General features: G+C 43.6%; 1 protein-coding gene across 2 annotated transcripts in view; it reads left to right on the top strand.

The window, feature by feature from the left end:
* The window catches only part of SLC37A3 (solute carrier family 37 member 3), a 59746-nt gene extending 37931 nt beyond the window's left edge, over nt 1-21815 (top strand). Inside the window, exons 7-15 of one of the 2 annotated variants that reach the window (XM_030826001.1) lie at nt 155-251; nt 3772-3856; nt 4467-4645; nt 7143-7284; nt 9869-9970; nt 10575-10622; nt 12277-12428; nt 18234-18299; nt 20060-21815. In XM_030826001.1, coding sequence (XP_030681861.1) covers nt 155-251; nt 3772-3856; nt 4467-4645; nt 7143-7284; nt 9869-9970; nt 10575-10622; nt 12277-12428; nt 18234-18299; nt 20060-20152 — 964 coding nt within the window. In that variant the 3' untranslated portion in view covers nt 20153-21815. The remainder of the gene's footprint in view (nt 1-154; nt 252-3771; nt 3857-4466; nt 4646-7142; nt 7285-9868; nt 9971-10574; nt 10623-12276; nt 12429-18233; nt 18300-20059) is intronic. The other variant, XM_030826002.1, reaches the window with a different exon arrangement.
* Nucleotides 21816-24161: the final 2346 nt, after the last annotated feature.

Raw genomic sequence — 24161 nt, 5'->3', positions numbered from 1 at the left:
CCAGCTCATTTTTGTGTATTTTAAAAAACTTTTTAAATAGCATGTTTAGTCTGGGTAGTATGCACCTTGGTTGTTTTGGCTGTTTTGTATTTTGAACTGCCCTGAGTATCTCTTCTGACCATGGCCCTTTGTCTCCCACTGTTTTCCATCTTAGACGAGGAGTTGTTTTTGGTCTCTGGAGTGCCTGTGCTTCGGTGGGCAACATTTTGGGAGCATGCCTAGCTTATTCTGTTCTTCAGTATGGTTATGAGGTAGGTATTGTTTTCGAGCTCTGGTGCTCTCTCTCTCTCTATGTGTGTGCACATGTGTGTTGCTTTTTATGTATTAAATAATACTTTGGCCATTTAATCTTTGTAGAACTGTGTCTGGATAGGGCAAGGCTTGTATTAAAAATAGACAAACTTCTGGCCGGGCGTGGTGGCTCACGCCTGTAACCCCAGCACTTTGGGAGGCCAAGGCAGGTGGATCACCCAAGGTCGGGAGTTTGAGACCAGCTTGGCCAACATGGTGAAACCTCGTCTCTACTCAAAAAATACAAAAATTAGCTGGGCGTGGTGGCACATGCCTATAATCCCAGCTACTCTGGAGGCTGAGGCAGGAGAATCATTTGAACCCAGGAGGTGGAGGTTGCAGTGAGCCAAGGTCACACCGCTTCACTCCAGCCTGGGTGACAGAGTGAGACTCCATTCAGAAATAAATAAATTAAAAAAAAAAGTAGACAAACTTCTGATATATTAATTAAAAGTACATAAACTTCTGATATATTCAAACACATAAAAAATTATTCATAACAAAAACACTATGGAGAGTCTAAAGGCATATAACCACTTGAGAAGTATTTGCAACTCATGTTACAGATAAAGGACTAATCTGGGTCAGGCATGGTGGCTCACACCTGTAATCCCAGCACTTTGGGAGACTGAAGTAGAAGGATCACTTGAGCCCAGGAGTTCAAGATCAGCCTGGGCAATATAATGAGACCTTGTATCTACAAAAAAACTAAAAAATTCGCTGAGTGTGGGGGGTGTATGCTTGTAGTCCCTGCTATTCAGGAGGCTGAGGTGGGAGGATTGATTGCTTGAGCCTGGGAGCTGGAGGGTACAGTGAGCCAAGACACACCACTGCACTCCAATCTTGGTGATGGAGCAAGACCCTGTCTCAAAAAAGAAAACACCAAAAAGCAAAGAGTAATCCCCCTAATATGTAAAGAGCATCCATGAATTGATAAGCAAAAGACCAACAACAGAAAGATACAGAATTTGAATGTATAGTTCATGTAAAAGATGTAGAAATGGCTTGTAAACATATGTAAAATATTCTACTCACTGCTTATTCATTTAATAAATATTTAACTCCCTATATGTGCTCTTGGAACTATAGAATATAGAACTGACCAACAGAGACAAAAATCTCTGTTCTTATGGAACTTAGGCAGCAGGGAAATGCAAATTAAAGCTATGTTGTTTAAAAAAAAAAAGGAAGAAAAGCTATACTGTATACTTATTAGACTTTTAAAAATCCAAAAGTTTGAAAACATGTTCTACTTGTAAGAACCTGAAGAGACAGGCATTGCAGTTGAAAGACTAACAGAGTCACTAACTCTTGGAGGGGTCAATATGAAAGCGTCTGTCAAAATTACAACTACGCACACTGAGTAGTTCCACCTCCAGGAATTATTCACACAGATGAATAGACTGAAACACATGCAAATGATGCATCTACAAGATTCTTTTTTTGGCATTGTTTATAATAGCCAAAGAGTGAACACAACTGTCAGCAACAGGGTCATAGTTCAACCATGATAAACCTGTTCAAAGCAATGCTGTGCACCTGTGAAGTCGAATGAGGAAGCTCTGTATGAACTGTTAGAGAGCAGTGCACTGCAACAATCTCAAAAGTGTGCTAAGTGGGCCGGGCGTGGTGGCTCACTCCTGTAATCTCAGCACTTTGGGAGGCCGAGGCAGGTGGATCACGAGGTCAGGAGTTCAAGACCAGCCTGGCCAACATGATGAAACCCTGTCTCTACTAAAAATACAAAAATTAGCCGGGCATATTCACGGGCACCTGTATTCCCAGCTACTCCAGAGGCTGAGGCAGAGAATTGCTTGAACCCGAGAGGCAGAGGTTGCAGTGAGCCAAGATCGCGCCACTGCAGTCCAGCCTGAGTGACAAAGCGAGACTCCGTCTCAAAAAAAAAAAATAATGTGCTAAGTGAAGACAGCAAGGATGCAAAACTGTGTATTGAATGCCATTTGTGCAAGAAGGAAGAATGAAAGAGAATATGCTTGTATTAGCTTGTATGTTTCCAAAACAATTTCTGGGCAGTAAAAATGAACAACAATGGTTATATGTTGGGAAAATTGGGAGAATTGAGCAGATGGGGAAGGTGGGGTAGGAGGGAGAGCTTTTACTGTACTTTTTTTTTTTTTTCCCCAAGACAGAGTCTCACTCTGTCACCCAGGCTGGAGTGCAATGGCATGATCTCAGCTCACCGCAACCTCCTGAGTTCAGGGGATTCTCCTACCTCAGCCTCCTGAGTAGCTGGGATTACAGGTGTACGCCATCACGCCTGGGTAATTTTTGTATTTTTAGTAGAGATGGGATTTCACCATGTTGGCCAGGCTAGTCTCGAACTCCTGACCTCAGGTGATCTGCCCACCTCGGCCTCCCAAAGTGCTGGGATTATAGGCATGAGCTGCTGTGCCCAGCTTTACTGTACATCTTATTCCTCTATTGCTTGAATCATGTGAATATATTACCTATTCAAAAACCTAAATTATTCAAAGTAAGTTTGCTCTTTTAAAAGGTAGATACATTTTTAAACAGCTCACCAAGAATTTTGGTGTAGTTAGGGTCATTGAGAACTCCTTCATTCCCTTCATTCATGGCCACCTTTATTCTAGGCTTCTTAGCCTCACACCTGGATTGTATAGTTGGTTCAGATGAAAATTTCAGTTCACCTTCTGTGCTGCTCTCAGATTTGACTTCTGGAAACACTGCTTTAATTTTGTCACTCATTGGTTTAAAAATTCAGTGTCCACATCAGGTTCCATTCTCTGTTAAATAAAAATTCAGCTGTGCAGCCTGGGGGTTGAGAGTCTTTAATCTAGCTGTCACCTTTCCAAATCAGTTTTCTTCCCTATTATCCCCTAGCAGAAACCCTCTCCTTGAGTCGTGCAATGAGCTTTCTCTCTCCTTCCGCCCTGTGCCTTTGCTTACCGTGTGCCTGGAAAGATGGGCAATTGGCTTTGATTTTCCGTTCTTCCCTAAGACATTGTCTTACTGCTTCAGCCTCTTCAGCTCTTTCCTTCATCTGGATTCCTGTGTATGTTTCTCAGTAGGATTGGGCCTTCTCATTTATTCAACTACATGGTGCTTTATAATATTGTCTCATGTATTTAATCTCCTCAACTGTAATGCAATATCTTCAAGGGCAGATACTGTCTTTTATGGGAGGCTGTGTGATGCAAAGAACTAGATTTTTGGAGCTTGTCTAATTTCACAATCATAATAGTACCACTTAGTATCCAGGGGACCTTAAATTCTCCTCTCTGAGCCTCATAGAATCACCAGGAAGAATTAAATGAGAAAACACGAGTAGAACACTTTGCACAGCGCCTGGCCCAGTAGAAGCTCTGGGTGCTCCCTTGCTTTCCGGTCTCCCTTCCCACCTCTCCCCCACCCCCACCTCCCCCAACACAACTTTAATGAATGTGCTTGTGATGACTGCCCCCAGATATGTAAGGACCACCTTTCCCCCCTCTCCTCCAGTATGCCTTTCTGGTGACGGCGTCTGTGCAGTTTGCTGGTGGGATCGTTATCTTCTTTGGACTCCTGGTGTCACCAGAAGAAATTGGTGAGGAGAAGCCGCCCCTTCTATTCTGAACGTCTTACTATTATGGCCAAAAGGAAATCTGAGGCCAAGAAATCGAATCTTTTTTTTCCTAGGAAAACTCTGAGCTCCTTTTAGTGAGTGAAAGGAGAACAGTACTGCTGTTTGAGTCCTGTCGACATTATAGCCAGCCCCTGGCACAGCTGGACGTGTTTGAGGGGAGTGATGCACGTCTTTTATAGATACAGGAAAATATTCGCATTTGCAAATGATTTTTATAATTGAGACACTGGCAAGGAATGAACATGGATGTATTTCTAATTTCACTTCTTGAAACATTTCTTTTCATCCATAAAAATGATTCACGAAAATGATACTTAACCTGTAGTTAAATACAGATTATATACAAACGAAACCACAGAAGCAAACAGATGTACAATTCTTCTATCTTTTGAGTATTTTTAGATAGACTGTGTGACTTTAATTGACCTTAGTTGACCTTGGTCTCTGGACCTTGGTTGCTGCTTCTGTAAAATGGAGATAAAAATAACATCACCCCATAAGTAGGGATGTATGCAGAGCCCTTCGCACATGGTAGGCACTCCATAAACAGTGGCTGTCGCTGTTGTTTTAGGTCTCTCAGGTATTGAGGCAGAAGAAAACTTTGAAGAAGACTCACACAGGCCGTTAATTAATGATGGTGAAAATGAAGACGAATATGAGCCGAATTATTCAATCCAAGACGATAGTTCTGTTGCCCAAGTCAAGGCAATAAGCTTCTACCAGGCGTGTTGCCTTCCTGGAGTCATACCGGTAAGGACCGCTCACGTCTCACCACAGCCAGGGAGGCATGAGAGCCCGTGACATCTCCTCTGCCTGGGATAAAGCTTCCTTAAGTATTGAGCCTCTGTTGGATACTTTATTTTAGGAATATATATTCTGAGGAATGTTGTCTAGTGCCCCTCAGCTTATCTGATCTCTAATGCAGGGGTTGACAAACCTTTTCCATGAAGAGGGAGAGAGTAAATATTTTTGACTTCGGGGAACCATCCAGTCTCTCCCCCAACTACTCAGCTCTGTAGAGCAAAATAAGCCACCGAAAACATGGGGCAGTTAGGCGTGGCCAGACTTGGCCAAAGAGCCCTGCTTTCCTGACCCTGATCTGGTATGTGATTAAAAAGGCAAAACTGATATTTTTTAATGTGTGCTTTTGGGCCTTTTGAAGTATTATAGAGTTATATGTGGACCAAGAAGAAGGGCTGTGAATGGTTCCTAAGTCTGCTTTGCCCCCTTTTATTATTTATTTATTTATTTATGTTTTTGAGATGGAGTCTTGCTCTGTCACCCAGGCTGGAGTGCAGTGGCGCAGTCTCGGCTCACCACAGCCTCCGCCTCCCGGGTTCAAGCGATTCTCCTGCCTCAGCCTCCGAGTAGCTGGGATTACAGGTGCATGCCACCATGCTTGGCTAATTTTTTGTATTTTTAGTAGAGACAGGGCTTCACCGTGTTAGCCGGGATGGTCTCCATCTCTTGATCTCATGATCTTCCCACTCTGGCCTCCCAGAATGCTGGGATTACAGGCATGAGCCACTGCGCCCGGCTTGCCCCCTTTTAAAGGGTCCAGAACAGAGCCCTCCACAGTCTTTCTTGGTAATGCATTCCGGTGTTTTCCACAGCCTGTGCAGTCAGGAAAGCCTTCTAACGTCTACACTAAATCCCTTCTGCTGCAGTTTTTCTGTCTTGATGTTTCGGGTGCTCTAGCACTGGAGTGGAAATTAAGAGGCCTAGGTTATGTTTCCAGCTTACCCACTAACTTTCTGTGACACCTGGGGTAAGTCACACAACCCATCCGTGTGTCTCAGTTCCCCTTCCCATGGAATAGAAATTATTCCAGTCTTCCCTGGGGCCTGTAACATTGGGCTGTTGTGTTTTGAACAAGCACCTATTGTTATTTCATTTGTCAATGGTGCTTTATGAATGTGATCCCTCAGGTAGAGTGATCTGTAGGCCATCTTAATACATGCCTGTCAATCCCCTTCTGTCGGTGCCCCCAAGCTGAGAGAACTAACGTTTCCAACAGAGTTAAGTATGAGTTAAAATGTAATTTTCCACAATTCTTTAACCCAGTGATGATATATGATATAAGAGAAATGCAGGTTGCTTTAGACCTGTTCTTATGCTATTGATTATTATCTTTTAACTGGTTTTTAAAATACTCTGCTGGTAATAGTTTAATTTTTGAGAAAGAACTTTGTTGTGACTAAATATGGACTTCTTTTGCAGTTCCTTTGTTCTTCACAAGCTATTGTTCTCTGACATGGGCAGGGATGTAAAGGAAATCTAGTTAACTTAATTCCTTTGTCTTTGTAGCAGGCTGTCTGGTCAGAATGCACTCGTGATTGGGATTTGGCTCTCTAGGGGGTGGCTGTTGCCTGCCAGGGAAGCTGTTTTAAAACAAGTGATACCTAGGGAATAACTGGCAGCTCCAGGGAAAAGAATATACTAGCCAGACACCCTTTGAAGTCAGCCCGTCTGTTCCCCCACCCTTTTTCCTTTGATGCTAAATGTCAGGATTTCCTGGTAGTAATGTGTTGAATATAGGAGTCTCAGCCCCACCACATCTTCATGCAGCTGCAGCATTTTTTCCCCTCAAGGGAGAGCCACAAGGCCGATGATGACATGTTCTTTCATTTTTGACTCGCCAGAGACTCTCTTCTTTGCCACCAGACCGGGGAATGTGGAGCTTTTGGAAACTAGTGTGAAAGGAATTATCATGCTGCTGCTTTTCTTAGACCTTGGAACTGTAGTGTAGTCCCTTTGCTCTCTGTTGTTCAGTGTTGCCTTGGCAAGGAGTAGAATAACCAAGTCCGTTTGGCTGCTCCCAGTAAAAGCCGTGATGCTTCCTGGACTTCTTTGCCTATGGTTAACGCTAGTTAGTGGCGTGAATATCACTCATCTTTGTGTGAATAAAGAAATGTGGGCATGTGCCCTGCCTTATAGGTTCAAAACACTGGCTTGTTTCTACCAGAGAACTGATAGGAGGAGAAACTGGAGACAGCTAAGAAGTAGCCATAGGTGTTTTTTGTTCCAAAGGCCTGCTGTACATGCCTGTCTAGAAGTTAACAGGGATGAAAAGCAGAGGGAGACTAGCTGAAGTCAGGCATGTGGGAGTTTGTAGAGATGTTTAATTGTAAAATCAGGTTCTGTTCATCCTAAATTCCTTTATTTTGTTTTGCTTTTAAATGACATTAAAATGGTGGTCATGCTGTGCTATTTGTCCCTCGCTGATAGTTGAATGCTTTTCTTGTAGTACTCACTGGCCTACGCCTGCTTGAAGTTAGTGAATTACTCCTTCTTCTTCTGGCTCCCCTTTTATCTGAGTAACAACTTCGGCTGGAAGGAGGCGGAAGCCGACAAGCTGTCCATTTGGTACGACGTTGGAGGGATCATAGGTATGCCAGTGATGCGTCTTTTCCATAATAAAGAGTTAGTCACTAGTGATCTTTTACTGGGTTGTGAAATCTGGCCTCATTTAAAGTTTTATTATTTATTCTACAGCCATTTTCCCTAAACTGTCCTACTAGTAAACAGCCAAACTCAAAAAAAAAAAGAAGAAAAAATGAGGTCCATAGAAAGGAAGACCCAGCCTAAGGCAGCGCTGTGATTTATTGGACTCTTTTTTCTTAGTCCTTTGTTGATGGATCAGTTCTTTTGTCTCAGGAAGCACATGGGAATCGCTTTAAATGCAATCCTTTCATACGGCTTTCTCAGTGATATCTTAGCTCTAAAGCTAATTGTATGTCAGAGATCCAAGTTAGAATGTGAACGTATTCATCGTATCTACCTCCCGCCTTCCCCATCTTCCCCAGCCTAATAAGGAAGAATACACCAGTCCCCCACTTATCTGTGGTTTCACTTTTTGAAGTTTCAGTTACTCTTAATACTGTACAATAAGATATTTTCAGAGAGACCATTCACATAACTTATGTTACAGTGTATTGTTATTATTTTCTATTTTGTCGTTAGTTATTGTTAATTTCTGTGCCCACCTTATAAATTAAACTTGATCGTGGGTATGTATGTATAGAAAAAAACATAGTGTATATAGAGTTTGGTGCTGTCTGTGGTTTCAGGCATCCACGGGGGTCATGGAACATATCCGCTGAGGATAAAGGGGAAATACACCTTAGTGTGTAGGTCGTCAGATCATAGAGGTAGACGTAACAGCAGGGATTAATTTTTGTGAATGTTTTACAGTTGTTTCATTATAAATGAAGATTTTAATAGTGTTTTTTTGCTGTAGCTAGAAGTATCAACAAGGAAGTAATAAGTATGAACAAGGAAGTAAGACAGAGGAGCAGAATGTATTTTAGTGGGTATTACTTAGATGGCTATGCCAGATCTTAATAACCTTCAATAATGTTAACATTTAGAATTGTGGTGAGACTCAACTGCTGTGAGCTTGTGAAAGCACACAGTCTATGCTAGGCAGTCTACTATTGCTGTATTTGAACTTGGCTGCCCGTATTCTTAAATCCAGAGCCAAAGGTGAGGTTGCCATCTTTAGACCTCACCATATTCTGTATCCTCTGAAGTTGAAATTGTCCAGCTGCCTGCTATCTGATAAGGGCACACCAGATGTCCCATAGCCCCTAGAACTCAGAATGGTGCTGTATGTGACATTGTTGCTTGAAAGATTCATATCCCTGCTTTTTAAAAATTGTGTCCTATTAGCAAACCATAACTGCTAAATTTTATTTTAGTGAATATTTACTAGCCACTTTTTTTTTTTGGAGATGGGGGTACTGCCCTGTCGCCCATGCTGGAGTGCAGTGGCACGATCTTGGCTCACTGCAGCCACAACCTCCTGGGCTCAAGCGATCCTCCCTAAGTACCTGGGGCTAGAGTCATGCACCACCACACCCAGCTAATTTTTTTGGATTTTTTGTAGAGATGGCGTTTCACTGTATTGCCCAGGCTGGTCTCAAACTCCTGAGCTCAGGCAATTTGCCCACCTCGGCCTCCCAGAGTGCTGGGATTACAGGCGTGAGCCACTGTGCCCACCTACTGGCCTCAATATACTATAAGGCACAGTTTTTTGGTTTTTGAGACACGGTCTTCCTCTGTTGCCCAGGTTAGAGTGCAGTGGCACGATACGGTTCACCACAGCCTCAACCTCCTGGGCTCAAGCGATCCTCCTACCTCAGCCTCCCAAGTAGCTGGGAATACAGGCACATGCTACCACGCCCAGCTAATTTATCTTTTATAGAGATAAGGGCACTGTGTTGCCCAGGCTGGTTTTGAACTCCTGGCCTCAAGCAGTCCCCCAGCCTTGGTCTCCCAAAGTGCTGGGATTATAGGCATGAGCCACCATGCCCAGCGAGGCATAGTTCTTAATTCATTATCTTTCAAATTAAAAAGAAAAAACAAAAATAGCATTCACAACTTGTTTTTGTAAGGGATAGCTGATGGCTTTGACAATTTTTCCTTTTTTCATGTTTTGCTGTCTGATTTGTGGTCTCCTGTCCCCATTGGTCATCATGGTAATTTAACGGTTTATTCTTAAAAGGAAGTTATGGAGGACCCCTTTTCAGGGAGTCAGACATATATATTTATATATTTTTTTTGCGACAGAGTCTTGCTCTGTCACCCAGGCTGGAGTGCAGTGGCGCAATCTCGGTTCACTGCAAGCTCCGCCTCCCGGGTTCACGCCATTCTTCTGCCTCAGCCTCCCGAGTAGCTGGGACTACAGGCGCCCGCCACCACGCCTGGCTAATTTTTTTGTATTTTTAGTAGAGACGGGGTTTCACTGTGTTAGCCAGGATGGTCTCCATCTCCTGACCTTGTGATCCACCCGCCTTGGCCTCCCAAAGAGCTGGGATTACAGGTGTGAGCCACCGAGCTCGGCCCAGCCATATTTTTTGATAGACCAGTGTCAGGCTGCTGCTAGTGAGACTAGAGGGCAAATGGGGAGCACGCCTCAGGTGAGCGAGCTAAATTAGAAGTGATTTTGATTGCTCGACACTCTGTTTGAAGGTGGAACTTTGCAAGGCTTCATCTCTGACGTACTACAGAAGAGAGCACCAGTTCTTGCCCTGAGTCTGCTTCTGGCAGTTGGGTCCCTCATCGGGTATAGTCGTGAGTATTCGTTTGCAATTACCAATTCCTTTGCTTCCCTAATCTGGTTGGAATAAGGCATTTGTTTGGAGTCAGGGACCAGTGCTGGGGAGAGCCTGGAGACCAGCTTCAAGGCCCGATATGCCACCTTTGCATTGTCCTGTGAATGCCTGGGAAACCTGTCATCACATCGTTTTATTTGTCTTGGGAGGAAACTGGCATCTCTTTTGCTTTGTTAATTTGCCTAAAAGCTTGCTTGGGAGTGTACATGCTTTGTTTGGGAGAGGCTCCAGAGGCACGGCATTATAGCCAATAAAACAATAAACAGGGAACAGGTTTCAAAAGCGGAAAGATGGTAATTAGTAGGTTTGGTATATGTCCCTTAAGATGCTGCTGAGACCGGAGTAGAGCTTTTCTTTAGCTTTTAGAAGTCTCGTTAGCTTGAGCACCAGCAAGAGGCAGATGTTACAAATCAGAGTTGAAAGAGGCAGAGAGAGTTGTCTCTTTGTTGTCTCTGGGAGTGATTTGTGAGGTCACGGAGATTCAGATCTTTGCGTACTGTTGGCAGAGGCACGTGGAGTCTGCTTTTCAAGTCACCGTGGTTTGTCTGTGTCTTCCCTCACAGGTTCTCCAAATGATAAGTCCGTCAATGCCCTTCTCATGACTGTTACAGGTACGGCACATGGCTCTGCTCCACCGTGCTTCTGTTACTCTAAATTCAGAGGAAAAGGGAAACTGTTTTCTCCCTGAATTTGAGTAGTACTGAAACCTTAATTTCAGAGAATTCAAATTTTAAAAGGAAAAACGTCTCCTTTTCCAGATTCTTTTTCTCTGCTGTTTCTTACATGACCTCCTCAGTCCTATTGTGACAGAAGCGGTCCCTATTGACAGAGATTTTCTAAGATTTTTGATTACTGCCCCAGCTTCTGCTCTTACTTCTAGAAGTGACTTAGAAAGATGCCACATGGGAGACCAATTCACCAGCTTTCAAAAAAATCCACAATAGCTCGTGTCTCCTCCTGTGTTGGAATTGGTCAGCATTTTGTCACTTGAGCACTAGATAAAATAGTTGGGTGCATTTAGGGACTATGTTATAGAAAAATTACTTATTTTATTTATTATTTATTTATTGAGACAGAATCTTGCTCTGTTGCCCAGGCTGGAGTGTAGTGGTGCGATCTCAGCTCACTGCAACCTCCACCTCCTGGGTTCAAGTGATTTTCCTGCCTCAGCCTCCTGAGTAACTGGTAATATAGGCGTGCACCACCACGCCCGGCTAATTTTTGTATTTTTAGTAGAGACATGGTTTCACCATGTTGCCCAGGCTGGTCTCAAACTCCTGACCTCAGGTGATCCACCTGCCTTGGCCTCCCAAAATGGTGGGATTACAGGCGTGAGCCACCATCCCCAGCCAGAAAAATTACTTATTTTAAACTTTCTAATTTTATCTTTATTTTTGAGAAAGAGTCTCGCTCTTGTCACCCAGACAGGAGTGCAGTGGTGCGATCTCAGCTAACTGCAACCTCCACCTCCTGGGTTCAAGTGATTCTGCCTCAGCCTCCCAAGTAGTTGGGATTACAGGCGCCTGCTACCATGCCTAGCTAATTTTTGTATTTTTAGTAGAGACACCGTTTCACCATGTTGCCCAGGCTGGTCTCGAACTCCTGACTTCAGGTGATCTGCCCACGTCAGCCTCTCAAAGTGCTGAGATTACAGGCATGAGCCACTGTGCCCAGCCAGAAAAGTTACTTATTTTAAACTTTAGATCATGCCTGGGAGAGTGAGCTGCTCATTCTACTTGGGGTACATGGAACTGATTCCAGCAGTGGGACCAGATTCACCTGGGCCATCCCATGTCTGATTCATGCGCAGCCTCACTGAGAGCAGTGGCAGATAGAGTCACCATTTCAGTGGCTTTTTCCTCTTTGCTCTTTTTTTTCAATATTCCTGGTTGAATTTGTGTAGTGGAATGATCATATGATGCAACTCTACCATAATAGAATTTATTTGACAAGCTAGTGCAATTAGTTATTAATGAATGTAAACTTCGCAGGATTAGAAAGGCTATGTGTTTCACTATATTTTTGTATCTTTGGGTTCTACAAAATATACTAGAGTGTCACATAATTCAAGAAGGGATTTCAGGAACGTGGATGTTAATTATCTATTAATAGTTTGAAAATGATACTATCTGGGGGTTTCCTTTTTTTTCCACTTCTCTCCAACATATTAAGAAAACTATTGGGATATTATTTTGCCTCATGCAGTAGATTGCTAGTGGTTGTGAATTGTGTTTTAATAAGAACCTGTTCTGTTTATGACTTCAGGATTTTTTATTGGTGGACCTTCTAATATGATTAGTTCTGCTATTTCCGCGGACTTGGGTCGCCAGGAGCTCATCCAAAGGAGCAGTGAGGCTTTGGCCACTGTCACAGGAATTGTTGATGGCTCGGGGAGCATTGGAGCTGCAGTGGGCCAGGTGAGAGAACAGGAGAGTGGCTGGGATTCTGGTGTCTTCCCTCAGAGGCGGCTGAATGTGAACCTGCCCTCTGGGCCTCGGTAGGTGGCACTCTTGTGCTGTGGAACGCTGTTCCCAGAGCCCAAGGACTTCCGTCTCCTCTAAGGACCAGCTGATGCATCCTAATGTAGAAGGACTCTCCACTGTTTTTAATTCCTTTTTTCTACTTATACTTCTGGATTCTTCCTGTCTGCAAATAAGCTAAGACCTCGTAAGACAGACAGATCCTTCTGCCCCAGCCCACCACCCCCTTCTTTCTTTCCAGGCTGAACTTGGTATTCCATGGTGGGGAGTGCTTCTTGTTATCCCCACCTGGCATGTGGACCCCACCATTGCTGTCCCCCGTCTCCCTCTCCCAGACACTCTACTGCATGCGCGTTCCTTCCTGGGCCCCGCCAGACATGGCCATGGACTCTGCAGCTGTTTCTGAATCACTCGCTCTGCTTCCTGTGTGTCCAGAAATCTCTGACTGTATCTCAAAGAGTGGCCCATAAGTGTCTGGTATCAGAATCATCTGGGACACTCATTAAAGTACAGAACACCAAGTGTACTACAGACTCGCTGAGTTCGAACCTACGGATCTGTATTTTCAACAAGGCTTCTTGGTGATTCTTCCGCACTCGGATGTTTGAGATCCCTACAGTAAGATTGGCCTACTATACTTAGAATTATTTACACTGACTTTTTTTTTTTTTTTTTTTTTTTTTTATAAATTCAGGCTTTCTCTGGGACAGATATTTCTTTTCTGGCAGAGTCATGAGTCATGCCTCTTCTAGGATATACCACTACAGATTGTAGAGTACTAATTTTGTAGAAAGATGGATCTGAGAGTCATCTGTATGGATAAAAATAGTTGAACCTGTGGAAGTGAATGAAACATTTAATAGGGAAAGAGAATGTTGGCTGAGCCTCAGGGAATGCCCAGTGGTCAAAGAAAGAGGAAGGCAGCAGAGTAACCTGTAGTCAAGGGAAGTGCGTTTGAGAAGGCGTTAGTAAGGTCATGGATGTAGAGAGGTCAGGAGAAAGAGAACTGAAGGATTTGTCTCTTAGGCTCTTAGTTTTGACAACTAGGAGGTCATTAATAACCTTGAAGATTATTGTTACTTGCTTGGTGGGGGTGAATTGCTGATGTCTGATTGCTAGTGGTTAATGAGAGACAAGTATTGAGGTAAAGTAAGCCACATTAATACTTTGACTACCTAGCCGTATTTTAATAGTCTATATGCACTTGTTAATGTCTGTCTCTCCCACTGTAACATAAGCTTCCTGAGCGCAGCATTTTGTTGTATGTTCTTCTGTCACCTTAGTACCTAGAGCAGTGCCTGGCACACAGTAGACATTACTTGTGGAATGAATGATGGATATGCTTAGCATATTTGATTATAAGACTAAAGGGCAAAAATCCCCAAAGAAACAAAAACCTTAGCAAAGGCTTGAAAAATACGCTTACCTGATCATGCTCTGGAGCGGGAATCGAAAAATGCTCCCAGCCATCAGTTCAGACGTCTTCATCTATGGGGTAGAGAGTGGCTGCATTGGGCATCCTTTTCTGACATTATATTATTTTAAGTTATCCTTCCTTACGAATGTTTTCTTCACTAACTAAATGGGTGCATTATAATGAGTATTTCAGAGAATTTGCTTTTATTTAGATTGCCTCACCTGCCAGTATCCGGATCCCTCACTGTGAACTTGGGTCCTAGACTGACCTTCATGGTTGGGGAAGCATGTCTGGAGTAAATCACTGTTAGCTTTACTCATTCCTCTTCCATGTTGAGTTTTGAATGATTTCCCATTGCCTAAGGGGTGAAATCCCAAACTCTGTCACTTAGCGTTAAACTCTATCAGCCCTGTCCTTAGCCAGTGTACTAATTTACCCTGAATAACTTTGTTGCCCCATCTTTCACCGACTTCCCAAGTAAATAATTGTTTCTCCTTCAGGTTGCCATAGCAGTTGATGCGGTCCTGTAGTAGGCACCTGTCATGGTGTAAAGGTGATGCACCGTGACAGGTACTCTGCTTGTTTCCTTCATCTTTGTATTCCCAATCCTTAGTGCTTTTGTTGACACATACTAGGGGTTCAGTAAGATTAAATTGCAGTATCTGCCCAAGAGAAATGAGAACAAATGTCCACATTAAAACTTGTACATGAGGCTGGGTGTGGTGGCTCATGCCAGTAATCCCAGCACTTTGGGAGGCCAAGGCAGGAGGATTAATTGAGGCCAAGAGTTCAAGACCAGCCCAGGCAACATAGTGAGACCCTCATCTCTACAAAAAATAAAAAGTTAGCTGAGCATGGTGGTGTGTGCCTGTCCCAACTACTTAGGAGGCTGAGATGGGAGGATCGCTTGAGCCTGGGAAGTCAAGGCTGCAGTGAGCCATGATCACACCACTCCAGCCCAGCTTGGGTGACAGAGCCAGACCCTGTCTCTCTCTCTTTTTTTTTTTTTTTTGAGACAGCATCTGGCTCTGATGCCCAGGCTGGAGTGCAGTGGCAGGATCTTGGCTCACTGCAACCTCTGTCTTCTGGGACTCAAGCAATTTTCCCACCTCAGCCTCCCAAGTAGCTTGGACTGCAGGTACCCACCACCACACCCAGCTAATGTTTGTATTTTTTTTTTGTAGAGACAGGGTTTCACCACGTTGCCCAGACTGATCTCAAACTCCTGGGCTTAAGTGATCCTCCTGCCTCAGCCTCCCAAAGTGCTAGGATTACAGGCATGAGCCACTTGCCTGGACAAGACCCTGTCTAAAAAAAAAAAAAAAAATACAAAGTTGCAGTCAGTTTGGAGCTCCCCTGTGCTTCCTGTAGTGGATGATGAGACCTCTGCTTTTTTGCTACACATGATGTGATCTAATATAAATCACATAGTCGTTCTGCATTAATTTTTTTCACGTGTACATTTCAGTAATAATGTGATTGAAGAATGCTACCCTTTTGTGTCTGTGGCCAAACTGATTTTTGACAAGGGTGCCAGGACCATTCAATGGGGAAAGGATGGCCTCTCAATAAATAGTATTGGGAAAACTGGATATCCATGTGAAAAGAATGAAGTTGGAGCTGAGGAGTAGGGGAGGAAAGAAAAAAAAAAAAGAATGAGGTTGGACCCTAACCTTACCTCATATGCAAAAATTACCTCAAAATGGATTAAAGGCCTAACTTGAAGAACTTGAAATTATAAAACTCATAGAAGAAAACAGGGACAAATCTTCATGACAGATATGTACAAATGGCCAATAAGCACATGAAGAGTCTCAGCATCCTTAGTCATTAGGAAAATGCAAATCAAAAACACAGTGAGCTGTGACTTCATACTTACTACGATGGCTGTAATTAAAAAACAGGAAAGGTGACGTGTTGGTGAGGAGGTGCAGAAATTGGAGCCCTGCATTGCTGGTGGGAATGCAAAATGATGCAGCTTCTGTGAAAAATACTTTGGTGCTTCTTCAAAAAAATTTAAATAGAATTACCATATGACCCAGCAATTCCACTCCTAGGTATTTCCCAAAAGATTGAAAACTGGGGGCTGGGCACTGTGGCTCATGCCTGTAATCCCAGCACTTTGGGAGGCCAAGGTGGGCGGATCACTTGAGGTCAGGAGTTTGAGACCAGCCTGGCCAACATGGTGAAACCCGGTCTCTACTAAAAATACAAAAATTAGCTGGATGTGGTGGCAGGTGCCTGTAATCCCAGCTACTCAGGAGGCTGAGGCAGGATAATTGCTTGAACCTGGGAGGCGGAGGTTGCAGTGAGCCAAGATCACACCACTGCACTCCAGCCTGGGTGACAGAGGAAGACTCTGTCTCAACAACAACAACAAAAAAAAAACAAAAAAAAACTGGGACTCAGATATTTGTATGTCAACATTTATTGCAGTATTATTCATAGTAGCCAAAAGGTGGAAACAACTTGGGTCCATCAGCAGATGAATGGAGAAACAAAATGTGGTATATCCATACAATGGAATACTAATGAGCCATTAAAAAGAAATGAAGGGAGGTTACAGTGAGCTGTGATCATACCATTACACTACAGCCTAGGCAACAGAGAAAGACCTTGTCCCTTTTAATCCCAGCACTCTGGGAGGCTGAGGTGGGTGGATTACCTGAGGTTAGGAGTTCGAGACCAGCCTGGCCAACATGGTGAAACCTCGTCTCTACTAAAAATACAAAAATTAGCCCGGGTGGTGGGGGCGGGGTGTGTGTGGCACCTCAGCTACTTGGGAGGCTGAGGCAGGACAATCGCTTGTACCTGGGAGGAGGAGGTTGCAGTTAGCCAAGATCGCACCACTGCACTCCAGCCTGGGTGACAGAGCAAGACTCCATTTAAAAAAAAAAAAAAGTCCAGGCTCAGTGGCTCACGCTTGTAATCCCAGCACTTTGGGAGGCTGAAGTGAGTGAATCACCTGAGGTCAGGAGTTCCAAACCAGCCTGGGCAATGTGGTGAAACCTCATCTCTACTAAAAATACAAAAATTAGCGGAGCATGGTGGCTCACACCTGTAATCCCAGCTACTCGGGAGGCTGAGGCAGGAGAATTGCTGGAACCTGGGAGACAGAGGTTGCAGTAAGCAGAGATTGCTCCACTGCACTCCAGCCTCAGTGACAGAGCGAGACTCCATCTCCAAAAAAAAGGAGTGAAGTTCCAATGTAGTTTACCTTGAAAGCATTATGCTAAGTTAAAGAAGCCAGACATAAAAGGACAAATACTGTGATTCCATTTACACGAAATATCTCGCATAGGCCAGTTCATGGAACCAGAAAGAAGAGGTTAGCAAGGGCTGGGGAGATGGGCAGTTAACTTCTTAATAGGAACAGAGTTTCTATTTGGATGAGGAAAAAGTTTGGAAATAGATGGTCGTGGTGGTTGTACAACATTATGAATGTAACTGATACCACTGGATTGTACACTTAAAAATGGTTAAAATGGACCGGGCAGGGTACGCTTGTAATCCCAGCACTTTGGGAGGCCGAGGCGGGAGGATCACAAGGTCAGGAGATCAAGACCATCCTGGCTAACGTGGTGAAAACCCATTTCTACTAAAAATACAAAAAATTGGCCGGATGAGGTGGCAGGCACCTGTAGTCCCAGCTGCTCGGGAGGCTGAGGCAGGAGAATGATGTGAACCCGGGAGGCAGAGCTTGCAGTGAGCCGAGATTGCGCCACTGCACTCCAGCCTCAGTGACAGAGCGAGACTCCATCTCAAAAAAAAAGAAAAATAAAGGTTAAAATGGCAAATTTTATGTAACTTATATCTTACCATAATAAGAGAAAAAAAGAAAAGGGGTTAAATAAGTGCAATTAGATCCTTTTCAATAATTGAAAGTAAAGTAAAAGAATATGCTGTAGGATGCAAAGGTAGTACTGCAACACTGAGAGCAAACAGCCTAATTGGAAAATGAGTGGCATACTTAAAGACAAACTATTTTTGAGGCATCAATTATAGTACCTTTCATTGGAAGAAAGAATGATTAAATGGGAGTGGCTTGCGGATGTTCATCTTCCTCTCTAAATAGCAAAGTGAATAAAAATAAACCTTCTGAACTGACAACTTCTATTATACAGTTTTTCCATTTCTCTACATGCTTAAATGGGCCATTAATCACAGCAGGCACATGTATGTGGAAGAGCTTTGTAAACTGCAAAACATACAAATCCTGTTCCCTTCTTATTTTCTAAAATAGCCATGTTTAATCTACTTTTTAGCTACTTCCTTTTGTGAATTTATAAATAATTATATTGTAATTTTTTTTCCCTCCCTTTCAGTATTTAGTGTCTCTTATCCGGGACAAGCTAGGATGGATGTGGGTTTTCTACTTTTTCATTCTCATGGTAAGTATGTGCCCCTTTTAAAAAAAAAAAGTCATTTTTCTATTAATTAAGTTCAAAGCATTTACTTCAGTCACTTCAGCAAAATTTTTGATTGCTTTTAAAGGCTGCTTTGTGAAAAGTAACATTTTATTAGTCTAAAAGACACATTCTTCTTCTTCTTCTTTTTTTTGAGGCAGAGTCTCGCTCAGTTGCCCAGGCTAAAGTGTGGTGGCGCGATCTCGGCTCACTGCAGCCTCTGCCTCCCGGGTTCAAGCGATTCTCCCACCTCAGCCTCCTGAGTAGCTGGGATTACAGGCGCCTGCCACCACACCCAGCTAATTTTTGTATTTTTAGTAGAGACGGGGTTTCACCATATTGTCCAGGCTAGTCTTGAACTTCTGACCTCAGGTGACCCACCCGACTCGGCCTCCCAAAGTGCTGGGATTACAGGCATGAGCCACTGTGCCTGACCTCACATTCTTCTTTCTAAGGAAGAAAAAGGCTCTCAGTTTGCTCTTGACCTGAGTCTAATGAATATTGCCACTTATGATTTCAGAAAAACAAGAAGAGACTTATTTAAAGTATCACCAGCCCCTAATCAGTACACTTTTCTAGGCTACCCTCTATCTGCTGAATATAATTTAGGAATTCTGAAGTAAATTACAATGTATACCAAGCAACAGTGAGTTAAGAGAGAAGCATTGCTGTAATTAACACTGTCATGTTTCCTGGTTCTAAAATGTTGATAGTTTCTTGAGGAAATATTTACGATGCCCTAGACATTCTTGGCTGGGATTCTTTACTTTCTTGGAAATAGCCAATACAGAGTAAGGCCTTGTTTATTTTTATTTATTTATTATTTTGAGACAGGTCTCATTCTGTCACCCAGGCTGGGGTGCAGTGACACGATCACAGCTCACTACAGCATTGACCTCCTGGGCTCAGGTGATCCTGGGCTCAGGTGGTCCTCCCACCTCAGCCTCCTGATTAGCTGGGACTATAGGTGTGTGCCACCACGCCTGGTAACTTTTTGAATTTTTCCTAGAGGTGGTTTCACCATGTTGCCCAGGCTGGTCTCAAACTCCTGAGGCTTTGTGCTTCTAAAATGTTGCTGTCTGTTATGAGCTGTGACTTACTCAGGCACGTTATTGTGGGACAGTGCTCAAGACAGGTCTACCTGAGAGAGTCTGGAAGGCACCAGGGATGCATTCAGTATCCTGTCCTCAAATCCAGGGCACTGTAATTGAAGGTAGCCTCCACCACCCCTACTCCAGGCAGCTGTCCTCTTGCTGTGGTCAAGGAGCCCCAGGATAGTCCAGCTCCAGGAATACCTTGGAGCTTTCATCTAATTCCCATCTAGCTTTCAAAGACTGGGCCATGTAACTTGTGTTCCATTTCTGACATCCATGCTAAGTAGAGGGAAGTATCTTGTGATGAACTTTCTGATGTGATCATACTAGGAATTGTAGTAGAAAGAAAACTTTATCTATTATAAGGATCATTGTTGTTAATCTGAGCCTCTGGTCTCAGTTCTCTGCTCTGCCTATGGCAAATTATTTGTATGTATTGTTCTTTTTTTGGCAACTGAAATGCGATGTTGAGTGTTTTGTAATATTAGCCATAATTTTCAAAATCATTTTCTAATTCATTGAAGATTAAACATTATCTTTGTATGAAGTCAAAATGAATGTAATTGTCCAAATCCATTATTATGTTCGAAACATGACACTCTAACAGAAGCAAATTGTTGCTGCATATTTAATACTATTTTCTCTTCACAGACAAGTTGTACAATTGTGTTTATCTCGCCATTAATAGTGAGGGAAATATTCTCTCTCGTGCTAAGGAGACAGGCTCACATATTGAGGGAGTGACTGGTGCCCGCGAGACAGAAAGAACAATGTCAGCCACATCAGGACCACTGGGGCTTCGGGTCTGCCCTAATTTGGGTTTGTCTAGGAGCTCCAGCCTGATCTTGGATTGTCAGGCGTCTCTCAACACTGCCAGCCACCTGAGATGCTGACCAGCGGTGAAGGCTGCACTAGTTTTCTACACTACAGGAATTATTGTTGATGATTTTTGCTGTTGTTTCATGAATGTGCCGAGTGACTTCTGACTCTGCCAGCATCTTTGACCTCTGACTCTGCCAGCGTCGTTGTTTGGCCTATTGAGGTTTAGCGTTTTAACCTTAACTGTTGTTTTGGACTTGAACTTTCACTAGCCTTGAGAATGGAGTGAGCAGGAGGCAAAGCCACGCGTGGTTTGTGTTGGTGATATGTTCCACAAATGGAAGAGATCATTGCATTTTGCTTTGGTAATGAGTTTACAGAGAGTGGCTCATCTTTGAAGCATCAAATCCTGATCAAATGCTCAAGCTGGACCGAGCTGCAAGCCTGCCTTGGACAAAGAATCCCTCTGTTCACTGTGGTGGGAAAGATCACACTACATGCCTGTTGATTGGCTCAGTCACTCTGTGTCCGATCTCAACGTCATTCAGCTCTAGAAGCATGAATAGCTTCAAATTATTGTCAACTTGTTCTCTTCCATCTTCATTCAAATTAACTTTGACTCCTGGAAGTATTTAGTCTTCCTTTCAAGGACCATAAGGTACATCAGTTATCTTGAACATTCTGACGTGTAAAGGACCATAAGGTACATCAGTTATCTTGAACATTCCGACGTGTAACTCACAGCCGAAGCACTCCATCCCGGATTTGTTGTCTGGGAACTTTAGGATCCTCTAGAAAGCTAATCTGCTTAGTCTATTTTTAGAGGATTGATCTCTGGCACAACCAGCTTCCTGGAGTTACCTCAGCAGAAGACTAGAATTAGAGAAAAGGGAAAGACCTTTTTTTCTAGTAAGTGCCAAGTACAGATGCTCTTTGACTTATGATGGGGTTATGTCCCAGTAAACCCATTGGAAGTCAAATGCATTTAATACCCCTGACCTACTGAACACCACAGCTTAGCCTCATCCACCCTAAGTGTACTCAGAACACTTAGAATTGCCCACAGTTGGGCAGAATCATCTAACACAAACTATTTTATAATCAAGTGTTGAATATATCATGTAATTTATTGAATATCATACATTATGTTGAAATTGCAACCATTTCGCACCATTGTAAAGTCCAAAAATCAGAAGCCGAGGACTGTCTGTACGTGACATTGAGTCACATGAATGGATTACTAGGGCCTGAGGGGTGTCCGTTCTTTAGAAAAATGTAGAGTATATATATCTTCAGGGCTGTGAATTCCATACTAGTTATCAATATTTTCAGATCATTCTATATATATATATTTTAAATTATACAAGCAAACTAGGAGGAGAATGTGCAATTTTGAGGGATACCTAATTTGCATTGGGTTAGGGGATATTTTTCAACCTCTTGCTTTATACTTTGATATGGGGTGTGTTTATGAACTTGTTAATGTTATTTAATCATGCAGATTTCCAATCAGTGTATTGCTCATTTACTGACAAAAAAGGAAAATACGAAACACAGAAAGGGAAAATAAACTGACTTTTATAATGAATCTCTATTTCTTTACTTAAATCTATATACCAGGAGCACTGAGATTTAGAATGTGATCAGTGCCCTTATGTTTCCTGATACTGAGCGCTCCCGGGTGAGCCCACACTGACCCACAGCATTGCTGGGTCACGTGCTCCCTCACCTGAGGTGCTGGGGTGGCTTCGTTTCCATCTGTTCTGTGAAAACTTGCCCTTTCCCACTGTGGAAGACTGTGCTCAGTTTGGATGAATTGCCCGGTTGTAAGTTAAGGGCCGTCTGTTTTCTCATTGAGCTTCTTGGCTGGCGTTTGGCTCAGAGTTTCCTTTCCAGCTGCACTGTGGGTGTGGTCTCATCTTTGTGTCCCCATGCCAGCCAGTGTTTTCTTACCCAGTTGAACCTTAGATCGGTGACTGTTCCCCTGACCTTTCTATGGCCCCCGAGCTGTACTGAAATGAAACCATTTAAAAAATTTTTTTGAGACAAAAGTCTCGCTCTGTCACCCACACTGGACTGCAGTGGCACGATCATGGCTCACTGCAGCCTCGACCTCCTGAAGTCAAAAGTGATCCTCCCGCCTCAGCTCCCGAGGAGCTGGGACTAGCCTCCCAAGTAGCTGGACCGTGTGCCACCATGCCTGGCTAATTATTTTTAGTCTTTTTATTTTCTGTAGAGACGAAGTCTCACTGTTACCCAGGCTGGTCTCAAACTCCTGGGCTGAAGCAATCCTCCCACCTTGGCCTCCCCAAGTGCTGGGATAACAGGCATGAGCCACTGGGCCTGCCTAAAATGAAATTACAAATCAATGCTTAGCACTGGACAACATGAAATAAGGATATATTCCCTTATTCTAGTTCTGCCAGTCTGCACAGGATTTAACTTTTTTTTTTTTTTTTTGAGATGGAGTCTCACTCTTGCCCAGGCTGGAGTGCACTGGTGCAATCTCAGCTCACTGCAACCTCCACCTCCCGGGTTCAAGCGATTCTCCTGCCTCAGCCTCCCAAGTAGCTGGGACTACTAAGGCACACGCCACCACTCCTGGCTAATTTTTGTATTTTTAGTAGAGATGGGGCTTCGCCATGTTGGCCAGTCTGGTCTCTAATTCCTCAAGTGATCCACCTGCCTTGGCCTCCCAAATTGCTGGGATTACAGATGTGAGCCACCGCGCCCAGCCAGGATTTAACTTTAATGAACATCTAAGAGTTCACTTTATTTTCTTCTTAATATCTTCTCCCTTGAAAAGGGAAGAGAAAACCATAGTGAAAGTGAATTTGAAAATGCATCCTTTCCTCAGAGCCAGATCGTTGATGCTCGCTAGGTTGAAAAAAAATGCTGCGGTCTGCCTTTTCTTTTCAGAAGGTGTTTTTTTTTTTTCTCTTACAGTTTCAAAGGAGGAAATGTCTCTCCCTACTCCTGCTTATTCTGTCCTTTCCTGGTTCCCGAGGAACCAGAGTGCCACAGTCAGCATTCCTGCAGCAGTGTTGGAGGAGCTGCTGTGCCTCATGATGTTCCGTAGGATGGAGAATGTGCAACACTCTCAGTCCTCCTTTGCACCCCTTCCCTTTTCCCTTTCCCCCTTTTTTTTTCTTTTTTTGAGACAGGGTCTTGCTCTGTCACCCAGGCTGGAGCATAGTGGCACGATCATAGCTCACTGCAGCCTCAACCTCCTGGGCTCAAGCAGTTCTCCCACTTTAGCCCCACTCCGAGTAGCGAGGGCTGCAGGTGCACACCACCACACTCAGCTCATGTTTAAAAATTTTTTTGTAGAGAAGGGGTTTCGCCGTGTTTCCCAGGCTGGTCTTGAACTCCTGGGCTCAAGTGATCTGCCCACCTCAGCCTCCCAAAGTGCTGGGATTACTGGCATGAGCCACCGCACCCAGCCCCCTTCTTCAGAACCTCCAGAAGTCCTCCTGCCTCCCAAATCAATACATGGTAAAGCCTTTTCCCTACTGGCTTTTCTGACTAATGTCCTAGTTTTCTTTTTGCAGCTAAACACTTTGAGCTAATAGTATCTGCTGCCTTCCTGTCTGTACTACTCATTTCCTCCTCAGCTAAGTAGCTATCTGTCTATCTGTTGGCCCAGGACAGTCCTGGTTTATACCTGTCATTCACTGTAATTATCAATGGCACTTCCTTTTGCTCTCCGAATGTCCTGGTTTGGACCCCTTATCTCTAGCCTGTGGCCTCTCATCGCCCTACAGAAACCATGCATTGAGGGTCATTGAATTTTGAGATTGTTTTTTCCCCTCATCCCATATTTGTGCTTGACACCTGTAACCACTTCATCTTTCCCAGGACTTTTTCTTCTTTGGCTTCTCTGGCATTTTAATTTATCGAATCTTCTTACTGACTATCCCTTTTCCTGGGTTCT

The sequence above is a fragment of the Nomascus leucogenys genome, chromosome 13 (assembly GCF_006542625.1).
Source record: "Nomascus leucogenys isolate Asia chromosome 13, Asia_NLE_v1, whole genome shotgun sequence".
Taxonomy (NCBI): domain Eukaryota; kingdom Metazoa; phylum Chordata; class Mammalia; order Primates; family Hylobatidae; genus Nomascus; species Nomascus leucogenys.
This window is presented reverse-complemented; position numbering and strand designations above follow the sequence as displayed.